The sequence below is a fragment of the Misgurnus anguillicaudatus genome, chromosome 10 (genome assembly GCF_027580225.2).
Source record: "Misgurnus anguillicaudatus chromosome 10, ASM2758022v2, whole genome shotgun sequence".
In the NCBI taxonomy this organism is placed as follows: Eukaryota; Metazoa; Chordata; class Actinopteri; order Cypriniformes; family Cobitidae; genus Misgurnus; species Misgurnus anguillicaudatus.
This window is the reverse complement of record NC_073346.2, coordinates 28,549,847-28,562,723: the sequence shown is the minus strand read 5'-3', so window position 1 is coordinate 28,562,723 and position 12,877 is coordinate 28,549,847. Positions and strand designations below refer to the sequence as shown.

Sequence of the window (12,877 nt, the reverse complement as noted above, 5' to 3'; positions counted from 1 at the left end):
AAGGAAACGCATTGAAACGGTTAGTAACAGTTAATCACCCATCGCGCCCAACACCTGCACCACTGAACGCGTATCTACTGACAAACACCTGATTTTACTGCTCTAGCGAAATCTAAAAGTATTATTTCTCTTATTAGAAGCTAGACTAATGTTTGCCAATTATTAAGATGGCTGTTGTAGTTTAAATAGGGGTAGTGAAATAATTAGCTTTGACAAAAACAGCATAAAACAATGTTATGTTACATATTGTAAACTTTTTTGTTATGTGTACTAAAGTGAGTAAATAAGTTTAATTATCAATGAGTGTGATATGGCTCTTATTTACCCCTTTAAATGAAGAATAAAGCTTACTCGGGTATCTTACAATGCACTTATGTTGTTATGCAGTTTTAAAATACAACATATGAACATGTCTGAATGTAGAAAAAGCCTACTTTGACATCTTACAATGCACTAATTTTTTTGTATGCAGTTTGAAAATACATGTTTGTAGAAAAAGCCTATTGTACAATGCACTGATTTTGTTGTTATGCAGTTTAAATATAAATGTAGTCATAATCACTGATATATCTTCGGCCCCTTATTTGAGATGCTTTTCATGAACTGGCCCCCATGACAAACTAACTGAATAGCCCTGCTCTAGTGAGAGCGTTCAGCGTTGTACAAGACACGCTTTACCAAAACACGCTTTACCAAAACAGCAAGATGGCAAACAGCAGCTGCACTCCGTTCAAGTCTGCACTAAAAGCTCAAATTAAAATATAGGCTACACAGGTACTTAATTACTTGTGTATCTACTTATTATTGAATCGATATTGAAGCAAACAAATCAATATCGAATTGAATCGAATCGAATTGAATCGAAGCCTCAAGAATCGGAATCGAATCGAATTGTGAAATTCCTAACAATACCCAGCCCTAATATATATAGATATAGATATATATAGATATAGATATAGATAGATAGATAGATAGATAGATAGATAGATAGATAGATAGATAGATAGATAGATAGATAGATAGATAGATAGATAGATAGATAGATAGATAGATAGATAGATAGATAGTGAATCGAAGCCTCAAGAATCGGAATCGAATCGAATTGTGAAATTCCTAACAGTACCCAGCCCTAATATATATAGATATAGATATATATAGATATAGATATAGATAGATAGATAGATAGATAGATAGATAGATAGATGGATAGATGGATAGATGGATAGATGGATAGATAGATGGATAGATAGATAGATAGACAGACAGACAGACAGACAGACAGACAGACAGATAGACAGAAAGATAGATAGATGATAGATAGACATAGACATACACATATGGTCATACACATATGGACATATAGATATAAATAGACAGACAGACATACAGATAGATAAATAGAAAGATAGACAGACAGACAGACATATAGACATACACATATGAATACAGACATAAAGACAGACAGACAGATATAGACATAGACATGTAGATATAGACATGTAGATAGATAAACAGACAGACAGACAGACATATAGATATAGACATAGACATATAGACATAGACAAATAAACAGACATGTAGATATAGACATAAAATGCAAATTTCTAACAGCTGGACCTGCATTTGGTCCTGTAGTCTAAACAGTTGAACATAGCGTTAGCAGCGCAAAAGGTCAGGGGTTCGTTCCCAGGGAACACACATCAGATAAAGGCGCCTGCCAAATGCATAGATGTATATGTAAATAACTAGAAATACAAGTGCCTTGTAATTGTGATCGCACACAGTGACATTGTATGTACATGCACGCATGTAATGTACATTCACTCATTGATTTATTAATCACTGTAATTTGATGCCATAAAATGAGAGCACTTTCAAATGCAAATTGTGCCCTACTCGGGTAGCAAGTCAAATGCAATGTAAGCGATACGAAAGTGAATCACTGCACTGTGGTGATCTAATTTCTCTGTGTTTGTGTGGTTCAGGAGCAGTATCGTTTCTGTTATGAGCTGGTTCTGGAGTATTTGGACTGCTTGGAGGTCAGATAGCGGAATCCCAGCCACCCATCGCTGACCTCACAGGCTGGAGCAGCACCAACGGCAGGCTCACACTTACAACCCGATCTCCATCTGCACCTCGTTCACCTTCTCTCCATCTTGTTACTCTGAACAAAGCAGCAGGAAAGAGATAGGACAAAACCCCGAACATCTAAATGTGTTACTCCCTCCGTGACTTTTTTTTAAAGATATTTTCAGCCCATTCTTCTGTGAGCAATTCTGCAAAAAGGCTCTAAAGCCTGGCGTGGTTTACCTTTGCTCACAGCGACTGTGAGCTGTTTCTAAATACAGCAGCTTTATTTTACACAGGCCTGTTTATCTCTGGCTGTCGGGACTGAAGAGCAAAAATAAACATCACTGCTCTCTTCATATGTGACTCAACGGAGCGGAGAGTCAGGCGTCTTTACCGTTGCCCAATTAAAAGGAGTCAGGCATCTGGCGTGCCCCTTAAAAGAAGCCGAAAGGACATCACACGTACACGTGCATGCACAAACGCTTACGTATGAACAATACAACAATGAATCAACCAGCAGACTAATCCCATCAACTGCCTATCGGGATGTCGATGGCTCTTCAACCAACCGTTTCACCAGTGTCGAGCTATGCTTTAAACCAAGGCCTTGAGACTGCATTCCAGCAAGCACAGATTACAGTACGCTCCTTACCAACATGTTTACTGGGGAGCCACCCGATTGGTCCTTGTGTCATCCAGAGGCAGAGTTTATTACCTTAAACATGGTGCCATATTTCTCAAGAGGAGATGCGGCCACGTCTGCCGCACTGGCTTTCGTATCTTGTTGTGACTGTTGTCTTTTTCCTCTCACCTGTATATATACTTAATGTCCGCTGGAAATCCCTTAAGTCTTAAGGTGTATGTCTCAAGTGCTAACAGTGGCCCTGTGTGCTTAAAGCAAAGCAAGTACATTAGCAAGGGGCAGATGCGATGCCAATTCTAAAAGCTGGCGGTGGATTAAACTCTGACCTTCATCCACTTACTCAAAGCTTTCGAGAGCCCGGTTAATAGTGTTTTTACAACAGAGCTGAGAAGGCAAGAACAGGTTGAGACCGCGTCAGAATCCAAGAGAAGGAAGTTGAAAGAAATGCTACTTTTTCGCTCGTAACTATTTATCTGACTGACTCGTGTTCTTTAAGTGGATTTTGTTTAACAATTGTGCAGTTTCGAGTGTACAGCTGAATCCTGGGCTTGAGATAATTCAAAGCATCCCTTCAGTTTTATCGCTTCACGGTTCATTTCGGTTCCATCTCGATATTTCAAAGCTTATATTTGCCATTATGTCCTCCTGATTGAAGATGGATGTCTATTCTTTTTTTAAACAGTTTAGTGGAGCTGATAGCCAAGAGTTATTGAGATTGTATTTAATGCCACTAAATTACAGTACCACTGCTACTGTACAAGCACAAAATCTGGAAAATATACGGTCAGATAATATTTTTTTACATACTGTAAGTATGACACACAAACACCTACTATGACCCCAACTGTGAAATGTACAAAATTGCCATATCGGCAAAATGCCAAGTTAGCAATCCCATTGAGTTCATTATTTTGCATAGTTTTCCCCACACTGAATGATGTCTTTTGACAGCCTGATTGTTAAAGAAGTTTCTGTGGGATCAGATAGAGATGCTGGACTACACTACACCACTTAAACCCTTTTTAGGGCCTTTTTAAAGTCAGCAAGTGTGTAAAGCGTGGCATTTAAGTCACGGTGTAATCCAGCTTTAGGACAGTGGCGCAAGTTATTTTTTTGGACTTTCTTTGAAAGTGCCTGGACACTAAGGTGGAAAGTATGTGTACATATAGATGTATATTTGTGTTTTGTGAATAGTATGTGAATAAAGTTTGTTTGGGCCAGATTGAACAGTTTAACAGGTTATAGAAAGAGTTGAATGTACTGTTTAAATGAAAGATCTCTGACACAACTATGGATCTCTAAAAGCCAACCCTCCAGAAGCCCCATTTCGTCACTTTAAAATCCTCTCACGGTTATTTTGTCATGCTCATTTCAAAGGCACGAACCTTCCCACGGGTGTCATCACTGCATTATTTTCCCTATAGTGTCTCTTTTTGTTTGAGGAAAGAAGGGACTTGACCACTCCTGACATGTGCTGAAACGGCTGGTGAGCCGGGTCCTTGTTTTCTGTGTGTTTTGTTAGTTTGTTTTCTTTCAAGTGTTTCTGTATGATATTGAATGAAAAAGAACTGTGTTTTTGACCATGTGTTTGTGGGACAGGATGAGGGTATGGAGGCATATATTCAATGGGAAATTAAGGGGTTTGGGGTGGTTTGGGTTGGGTTGTTCAAACAACAATAAAATGTTCTAAGACTGAAACGATGTTTCATGGAGCATTTATTTTGACCCTCTCTGTATTTTTACTAGTTAGTAAATGAATTAGCCAATATTTGGGTATTATTGACATCCACTGGTGATAATGGCCATACTGTACTGTACCCAAATAGCAATAGACTCCGGGGCGGATCCACTCTAAAGTCGGCAGCTCCGCTTTACCTCTTTGGCTATATAGGTAGCAGAATAGTTCACCGAAAAATAGTTAACCCGTCAATTGTGGAAAAAAGAGTTTATAATTGGTATAATTAAAAAAAATTGACAAGTTAACTCGTCAATTGCGGAAAAAAAAGAGTTCATAATTGGTATAATTAAAATTTTTATGTGAGTTAACTCGTCAATTAAGAGAAAACGTTTCCATGCCAATGACAAGTTTTTCCGGCAATCCATATTTCCGTATTTCCATTTTGATGGGCGTTCCTTGGCTAGTATCTAAAAGCGGTATCAAAAGTCACTTCTGAGGTATTATTAAGTTACAAGAACAATGTTTTTGGATTTAAAAGTATTTATTTCTCAATAAAAGTAACAAAATATGAGAGATAAAATGCCAAACTTATCAGATATATACAGAAATACGGATTTTCCGCCATCTTGAATTTTTTCTTTGACTCGGGCCACAGACCTACGTCACGCTGCCCCGATTGGCAGTCGCTTTGTCGCATTGCTCAGCATTTGCATTAAAAGCCTTCTTGTCTATTTTGACCCCACCTTGCTCGGCGCAGTGGCGAGCTTGTCGCTTGTCGCTGGCAAACGGACACTCCCATTGAAAATGAATGGTTGCCTGTCGCTCTGCCTCTGTCTCTTGTAGCTAATGTGACTTGGGGGGTGAGGGCAGTGCTTCCCAATCCTGGTCCTCGAGGACCCCCCACCAAAAAGATTTAGATGTCTCCTTATTTAACACACCTGAAAGCTTGTTAGGGAGACGTGTTTACCATGTTGGAAGGAGACTGATTAGTTGAATCAGGTGTTTTAAATAACGAAACATCTAAAACTTTTTGGAAGGGGGTCCTTGAGGACCAGGATTGGGAAGCACTGCCTTAGGGCAAACTGTTTAAACTTTGTGTATGTTTTGATACTCGCTCTGAATCTGATCTCTATTAAGAGTCCTTCACAAAACGCAATTATCTCTTCTTGCTCAAATTTTTTTTTTTTTTTAAGAAACCTACCCATATTTGTATATATTAAAAAGAGAACTAAAAAAGGTAGGATGAATTTAACTGATTTTTTTGAAAGCAGAAGGTCTGTTCTTTCATTTGATTTTTTTGGAAGCCATTAAACTTTTGTGAAAATAATAAAAAACGCTGGCGGGGAAAGAGTTAATGTTTGTTATTCACTGGAAAACAAAAGTAGAAACAGGCTTTATTGACAGTTGCAGCATGTATAAATCTTATAGCTAGGCGCAACCATAATTTAAAGATTGTCAATAGATGCACCGATATTACATTTTCCACCAATACCTGGGGCCTCATTTATAAAGCGTTTTTACGCACAGATTTGATCTAAGACCGTGCGTACGCTCAAATCCACTCTAACGCTCAGATTTATAAAACTTGTCTTTGACGTGGAAAAGTACTTACCTCCACGTCAGGTTCCGACTTGACGTACGCACAATTCCTTTTGGCAATATTGCAGTATTGCAGGTGTGCATATTCGAAACTTTTACAGCGTCAACATCATTTGTATTAGAGCTTAGATCGGCCCAAAAAAACATAACCGAAGCACCTGCAGGTTGTGTCGAGCCCGGCCCAACCGACAAATTAACTGTAAATTAATTATATGAGCCTGAGCCCAATTTAAACCCGACCATGTTTAATAGTGCGCCGTGACGTTCTCAACTACAATTCAGAGTTATTTAAACTACAGAAATATGTTCAGAATTATCTTAATGGGCTAATGCAACAAGGATGAAGCATGTAAACTGCGCTGTTTGTTTATTCAGAATGGAAACGTTAAAAAAAACATGCACAAAATTATGCACACAGAAAATGAACAAAGAATGAACTGTGTGAAGGCATATAGGCTACTCTAAAATAATTTAACAAGGTTTTAGAATATATTCTAAACAAAATATGTTGGACTATTTTGATATTTTTAAATGTTTTGCTATTCCGATGCAAAAAGGTGGCGCCCGAGATAGGTCTATAGGTTAAGGAAGCGATTTTGTAGTTCGTCATCTTTTCAATAACTATTTAAAAATATAGCAAAATTGTTTCGCGGTGTTTAACGCATGTAAATGTTACAGAACATGTGCTTTATTGAATGAAAGTAAAAAGGATCGAATTCAATTATTAAAACGACGTGAAAGGAACATAATTGTAAAGCATCAATGTACAATAAGGGACATGTGACATTTAAGAGTGATTAAAAAAATTTATATAAATTATTACCATGCATCTATTTTAATGTTAAACGTCTGTAAATCCAAATGAACCCATAAGGAATATATTCAGACAGTTTAAGATACAATCTTTGAATTTTAAAGTCGAAAATATCTTATTTTTTACACCAGGGCAAACTGAAACAAAACTTTAAAGACACACATATAACGTTTACGTGTAAAAACTATATTTAAATGAAACCTGTGAATTAAAAGGTCCACTAATAATCGTCTTAACTCGAGTGATGTCAATAAAGTTTCCATGTTGGAATTTAATAATATTAAAAACTTAAACAAACAACAACAAATATGTTTTCTTACCACTCGCCATTGTAGCAGTCAGAGAATTTGACCTTTGATAATTTCATATTTATATGCTAATGAATTAAATTAGGGGTGTTTACAAGGCGGAGTTCTAAGAGCATTCGGCTACGCACAATTTTAAGATCATTTGTGATTTATAAACTGCACATCTGGAAAAGAGGCGTACGCACGGTTTTTTTGTGCATACGCTCCTTTTCTCGGAATCACACGTACGATCATTTTAGAAATTGTCTTAGATGAAATGTAGGATAGTTTCTACGTCGCACTTTTATAAATGAGGCCCCTGATTATTCAGACTGATATCGGCCGATACCGATAGTTTTTCTAAATTCTGTAGATTTAATTTCCTGAATGTTATTCGTTCATATAATGACAATTAATATTGAACATTAGTAATGTTTCTTTACATTTTTGATACACAAAGCTCAAATCCATTGCATTTTCCTGTTCTCTTTTGATTGACGGGATATATCGGCCATGACTATCAGCTGTTTTAAATTATCGCCGAATAGTGTTAAAAATGTCTTATTGATCGATACCGATTATTGGCTGATATATAGGTATATCTCTATCAATTAGTCATTTTGAGTATATCTCTATCAATGAGTCATGTAACTATGATGTAAAATAAACTAAAGCAATATTATTTGAGTTATATTTTGTATCCTCATTATATTTGAGAAATATATACAGTATATAGTTCAAAATACAACACTCTAAAAATGGCTGGGTTATTTTTGACCCATAATGGGTAAATATTGGACAGAACACGTGCTGGGTTAAAAATTGACCTAGTGATTGTATAATGCTGGGTTATTATACCCCATGGTTGCATAACAACAACCCAACATTGGGTCATTTTTAACCCAGCACGGGGTAATTTTTAACCTAGCATGTGTTCTGTCCAACATTATGGGTCAAAAATAACCCAGATATTTTTTGAGTGAACACATTACCATACCTTACTCTAAAAATGCTGGGTTATTTTCAAAAACAGACAAACCCAGCCACTGGGTTAAATTAACCAAATGTTTAAATTTAAGCCAACAATGGGTTAAACAACCCAGCATTTTGTGTTGAACTCCCAGCATAGGTTAAATTACAACCTAATGGGTTAGGTTCATTCCTTTTTGACCCAATGCTGGGTTGAAAATAACCCAGCATTTTTTGGAGTGTACAGAAAGGAGTTTGTATAGCCTGGAAGAGTAATGAGCGCTTTGATTGTTCCCGGCCACAGTCTAAATTGAGCAAAATATCTCTTGAGTATACAGAAAATCTGTGACCTGACTGACATTTCAAATGCCTGTGCTTTGTCAGGCAGATCTGTTTTTCTGGGATGAGCTGATGCACAGCTTTTGCTGATTCATTCAATTCTTTTGGTGTTTCACCTTTACGGCATTTTCTCCTTCCCCCTGTCTGGTGGTTTCTATCAGTCGTCTATCTCTGTAATGTATATTTTTGTACTCGATCTCTCATCCCACCCTGGCTCTATCATTTCTTTGTCCTATATTCTTTTTCTCCACGACTTTTTCTATTTCCCTCATTTCCTGCTGTGAATGTGAGGTGGCTACAGACCGCAGGCTTTCTCCTATGACATACAGTACAGTAGCTTGTGTGCAGGATATCTGAATTATTCAAAAGCCCTGCATAGTGATCCGGTGTTAGAGCTGAATGGCATGTCGGATTAATTAGAGGACAAGACCTTCCTCCGTCATGCATATACAGTAAACTCTAGTGTATTCTTGGAGTATTATCCTAAACTTAGTGAAACTATTATATAAGGTGTCAAGGTGTAGCAGGACAAAATGATTCAGTGTCTATTTTAATGTCACGTATTAAGCTCATAACAGATTCCTTTCATTTAGAAGATAATTTCATTAAAGTTTTACTATAATTTTTTTTGTACTTTTTTAAAGGTGCAATGTGTACATTAGGATCTCTTCACAGAAATGCAATATAATATACATAACTATATTTTCAGTGGTTTTTATTACAGTACCTTAAAATAAGTCATTTGTATCTACATACACTGCGTGTCTTTTTACTGTACATGGAAGTCGCCACCATGTTTCTACAGTAGCCCTAAATGGACAAACTGTTATACAGAGTGCTTTTTGTCCATTATAGACTGTAAAAAAAATATGAACGTAGTGTCCGTGACATCACCCATAGGTTTGTAAAGAGCTTCCCTGAAGCTTAAAGTAGGCGTTGCCTGCCGTCGCCATCTTGGCCGCGCATCACTTGCAGATATCCGAAAATGGATAAAGAGACAGGATGTGGGTGAAGTTAAGGTGGATGGTTGCTGAAACCACGCCCGCTTAGCTCGATTTTAGTGACAGCAGTGGCAGTTCACCCGTCACTCAAGTGGCCACACCCTTAATTATGCAGAACTTTAAAGCTTAATATAATTTAAATGGATGAGTTTCAAAAAAATTCACTCCCTTCACAGTTGTCATGAAGGGTAAAATTAACTATATAGACCAAATACACTTTTTGTACCATGCTGTAAACATATTATTTTCTACTGTAAAGTTGGCCATTTTAAAATGGGGGTCTATGGGGATTGACTCCCTTTTAGAGCCAGCCTCTAGTGGCCAGACGATGAATTGCAGTTTAAATCACTTCCGTATTGGCTTCATCAGAGAGATCGGAAGGTTGTTCCTCGGTTTGTCATGGCATGTTTGTCCTGTGGCAGCTACCGTAGCTTTTCTTTGCATTTAAAAATTGAGATTGGTTGCAGTTTGCAATCTCGCCACTAGATGCCGCTAAAAACCTCATACCTTTTAAATTGTTTGTAAAATAAAATTAAAGCATAATAACCACAAAGTGTAAAATAAATTCAGTGAATTTCATGTCAATGAGTCACTGTAAAAGATTTGTCTGTATCCAGGTACACTCCTGGTACACTCTCAGAAATAAAGGTACACAAGGGACAGTACCTTTTCAAAAAGGTACACCTTTTTACACAAAGAGTGCATATTAGTACTTCACAGGTACATATTGGCAGTTCAAAGATATACGTATTTGTACCTAAAAGGTACATATAAGGACCTTTTTTTAAAGGGTACTGCCCCAGTGACAGCTTTGTACCTTTATTTTTGACAGTGTATCCTGAATTATAATATTGATTTTGACCCACTTTGGATTATATTGAGCTACTTTCATATGCATTTTATGAATTTTAATAAAGTGGTAATAAAGTGTTGTATTATATTTTGCAAAAAGTTTATGTTATTGTGCTGTCAAAAAGATAAAATTAGCCTTGCAAATCGCTTTAGCAATTAAATCAGCAGTCCATTTTAAAGGGTTCATGCAAGATTTTTAATTGGTAGAGCACTGCGTACATAGCAAGACCTACTGATAAAACATTTACCTTGTTATGCACTGTAACTTTGTATAAAAGCGTCTGCAAAATGCATAATGTAAATTTTGACATGAAAATATTGATTCACGATTTTGCTCTTATGCACATGTATACTCTGCTGGGCTTTGTTAGTGGACAAATTAAATATGCTAGTGAGTTTCTATTTCACAGGGTCAACAGTGCCTGTAGTTGAAGAAGCACTCAGTTTGCTTATGCATGCTGTTCAAACACACACACATCTCAAGCGTTTTGCTATTCAGTCTTTATCGCTTTCTGTGGCTGTGTAGAGCAGGCGGGAACATTCTTGGCACCACGGTCTGGTGCCTGGTAAAGTGGGTAGGAGAGACCCTGGCCAGATGGTCCGGTTTTGGACGTTCCTGGACGACAGATCCTATGGCAGTCCAAACGCGTCCCCTTATCTCACCCGGTTGGTACTTGCAAGCCTCCCTGAAGGTGGTGGAGCGGCCCGTTGTTCCAGCTCAGTGCCTAGGAACGAGTACACATGGCTTGGAAGCAGATAGCCTGGTGCATCGGACACATGGATGAGCTCCATTCCTACACTTCTTTATCTCTCCCCGGCCCCCACCAAACCACGCTATGAATCCCCACAACCTGTTACAGAACGACGGTTCTCTGTATGAATCTGAACCATCTGTTTATCCTCAGCTTATCTGTTTGAGATGTGCCGCTCTATCGAGTCAGACTTTCACTGTTAAAAAATCTTTAAAAAGCAAACACATCCATTTACAGAGAAAAATGAATGATGCACTTTAAAGGCTTTCTTGATGAAAATCTTTAAAGCCAATGTAATTGTTTCCAGCCTTTAAAGAAATAGACCGTTTCGTTTTAAATGTCAAATTTGTTCAACATTTTGCCAATTGTCAAAACAACGGTGATTAACGGATAAAGTAACTACACATTAATCAACACTGAGTTTAATCATACATTTTCTTGTTAAATCTCAATTACTTTTTTTGCGAGAATCATGAGTCTGCACAAAGCAGAGGTTTATTTAGCAACCTTTTATTGTTTGCTATATCTGATTATTAGATCTGTATATGATCTAAAGTGCTTTGCAAGCGTTAAAGTGATAGTTCAACCCAAAATGAAAAATCTGTCATCATTTACGGTTTGCAACAACGTAAGGGTGGGTAAATTTTGTTGTTGTGCTAAACATGATCGTTTCTGAGCACCATTAACTTTATAGTATTTCCTACTATGGAAGTCAATGGTGCTCCTGTTGTCTGCTTCATAACATCTTCATATCTTCCTTTGTGTTCAGAAGAGCAAAGAAATTTATACAGGTCGTTGACAACTTGAGGGCGAGTAAATGATGACAAAATTTTCATTTTTGGGTGAACTATCCCTTTAAATCGATTGATCTACAAGCATTAATCAACTAAGCCCTTCAAAGTTTACTTTGTTTTACCGTATTTGTGCTTCGTCAGCTGAACTCCTGTAGCTCGTAGTTTTTCTGGCCTATTTTGGAAGTTCGAATTTGCAGCTACCCAACGTGGGTTAAATAAACGCACATTTATTTTAAGAGGAATTGCTTGTGTCATAATGTTCCTTGTTTGTAAATAAATGCAAATAAAAAAATTAATAACTTATAAGGGCAGTTCCTGGACAGGGTTTAGATTAATCCAAGACTGGGTATATTCACCCCACCTAAAGGATTATTAGGAACACAATACTAATACTGTGTTTGACCCCCTTTTGCCTTCAGAACTGCCTTAATTCTACGTGACATTGATTCAACAAGGTGCTAAAAGCATTCTTTAGAAATGTTGGCCCATATTGATAGGATAGCATCTTGCAGTTGATGGAGATTTGTGGGATGCACATCCAGGGCACGAAGCTCCCATTCCACCACATTCCAAAGATGCTCTATTGGGTTGAGATCTGGTGACTGTGGGGGCCATTTTAGTACAGTGAACTCATTGTCATGTTCAAGAAACCAATTTGAAATGATTCTAGCTTTGTGACATGCTGCATTATCCTGCTGGAAGTAGCCATCAGAGGATGAGTACATGGTGGTCATAAAGGGATGGACATGGTCAGAAACAATCCTCAGGTGGGCGGTGGCATTTAAATGATGCCCAATTGGCACTAAGGGGCCTAAAGTGTGCCAAGAAAACATCCCTCACACCATTACACCACCAGCCTGCACAGTGGTAACAAGGCATGATGGATCCATGTTCTCATTTTGTTTATGGCAAACACTCTACCATCTGAATGTCTCAACAGAAATCGAGGCTCATTAGACCAGGCAACATTTTTCCAGTCTTCAACTGTTCAATTTTGGTGAGCTTGTGCAAATTGTAGCCTCATTTTCCTGTTTGTAGTGGAGATGAGTGGTACCCGGTGGGGTCTTCTGCTGTTGTAG

At 37.7% G+C, this 12,877-nt stretch overlaps 1 protein-coding gene across 1 annotated transcript in view; it reads left to right on the top strand.

Annotated features, from left to right (window-relative positions):
• The window catches only part of ptprub (protein tyrosine phosphatase receptor type Ub), a 269,588-nt gene extending 265,216 nt beyond the window's left edge, over window positions 1-4,372 (top strand). Inside the window, exon 31 of the mRNA XM_073872305.1 lies at window positions 1,986-4,372. Within this exon, the coding sequence (XP_073728406.1) occupies window positions 1,986-2,048 (63 nt within the window). The 3' untranslated portion in view covers window positions 2,049-4,372. The remainder of the gene's footprint in view (window positions 1-1,985) is intronic.
• The last annotated feature ends 8,505 nt before the right edge of the window (window positions 4,373-12,877 follow it).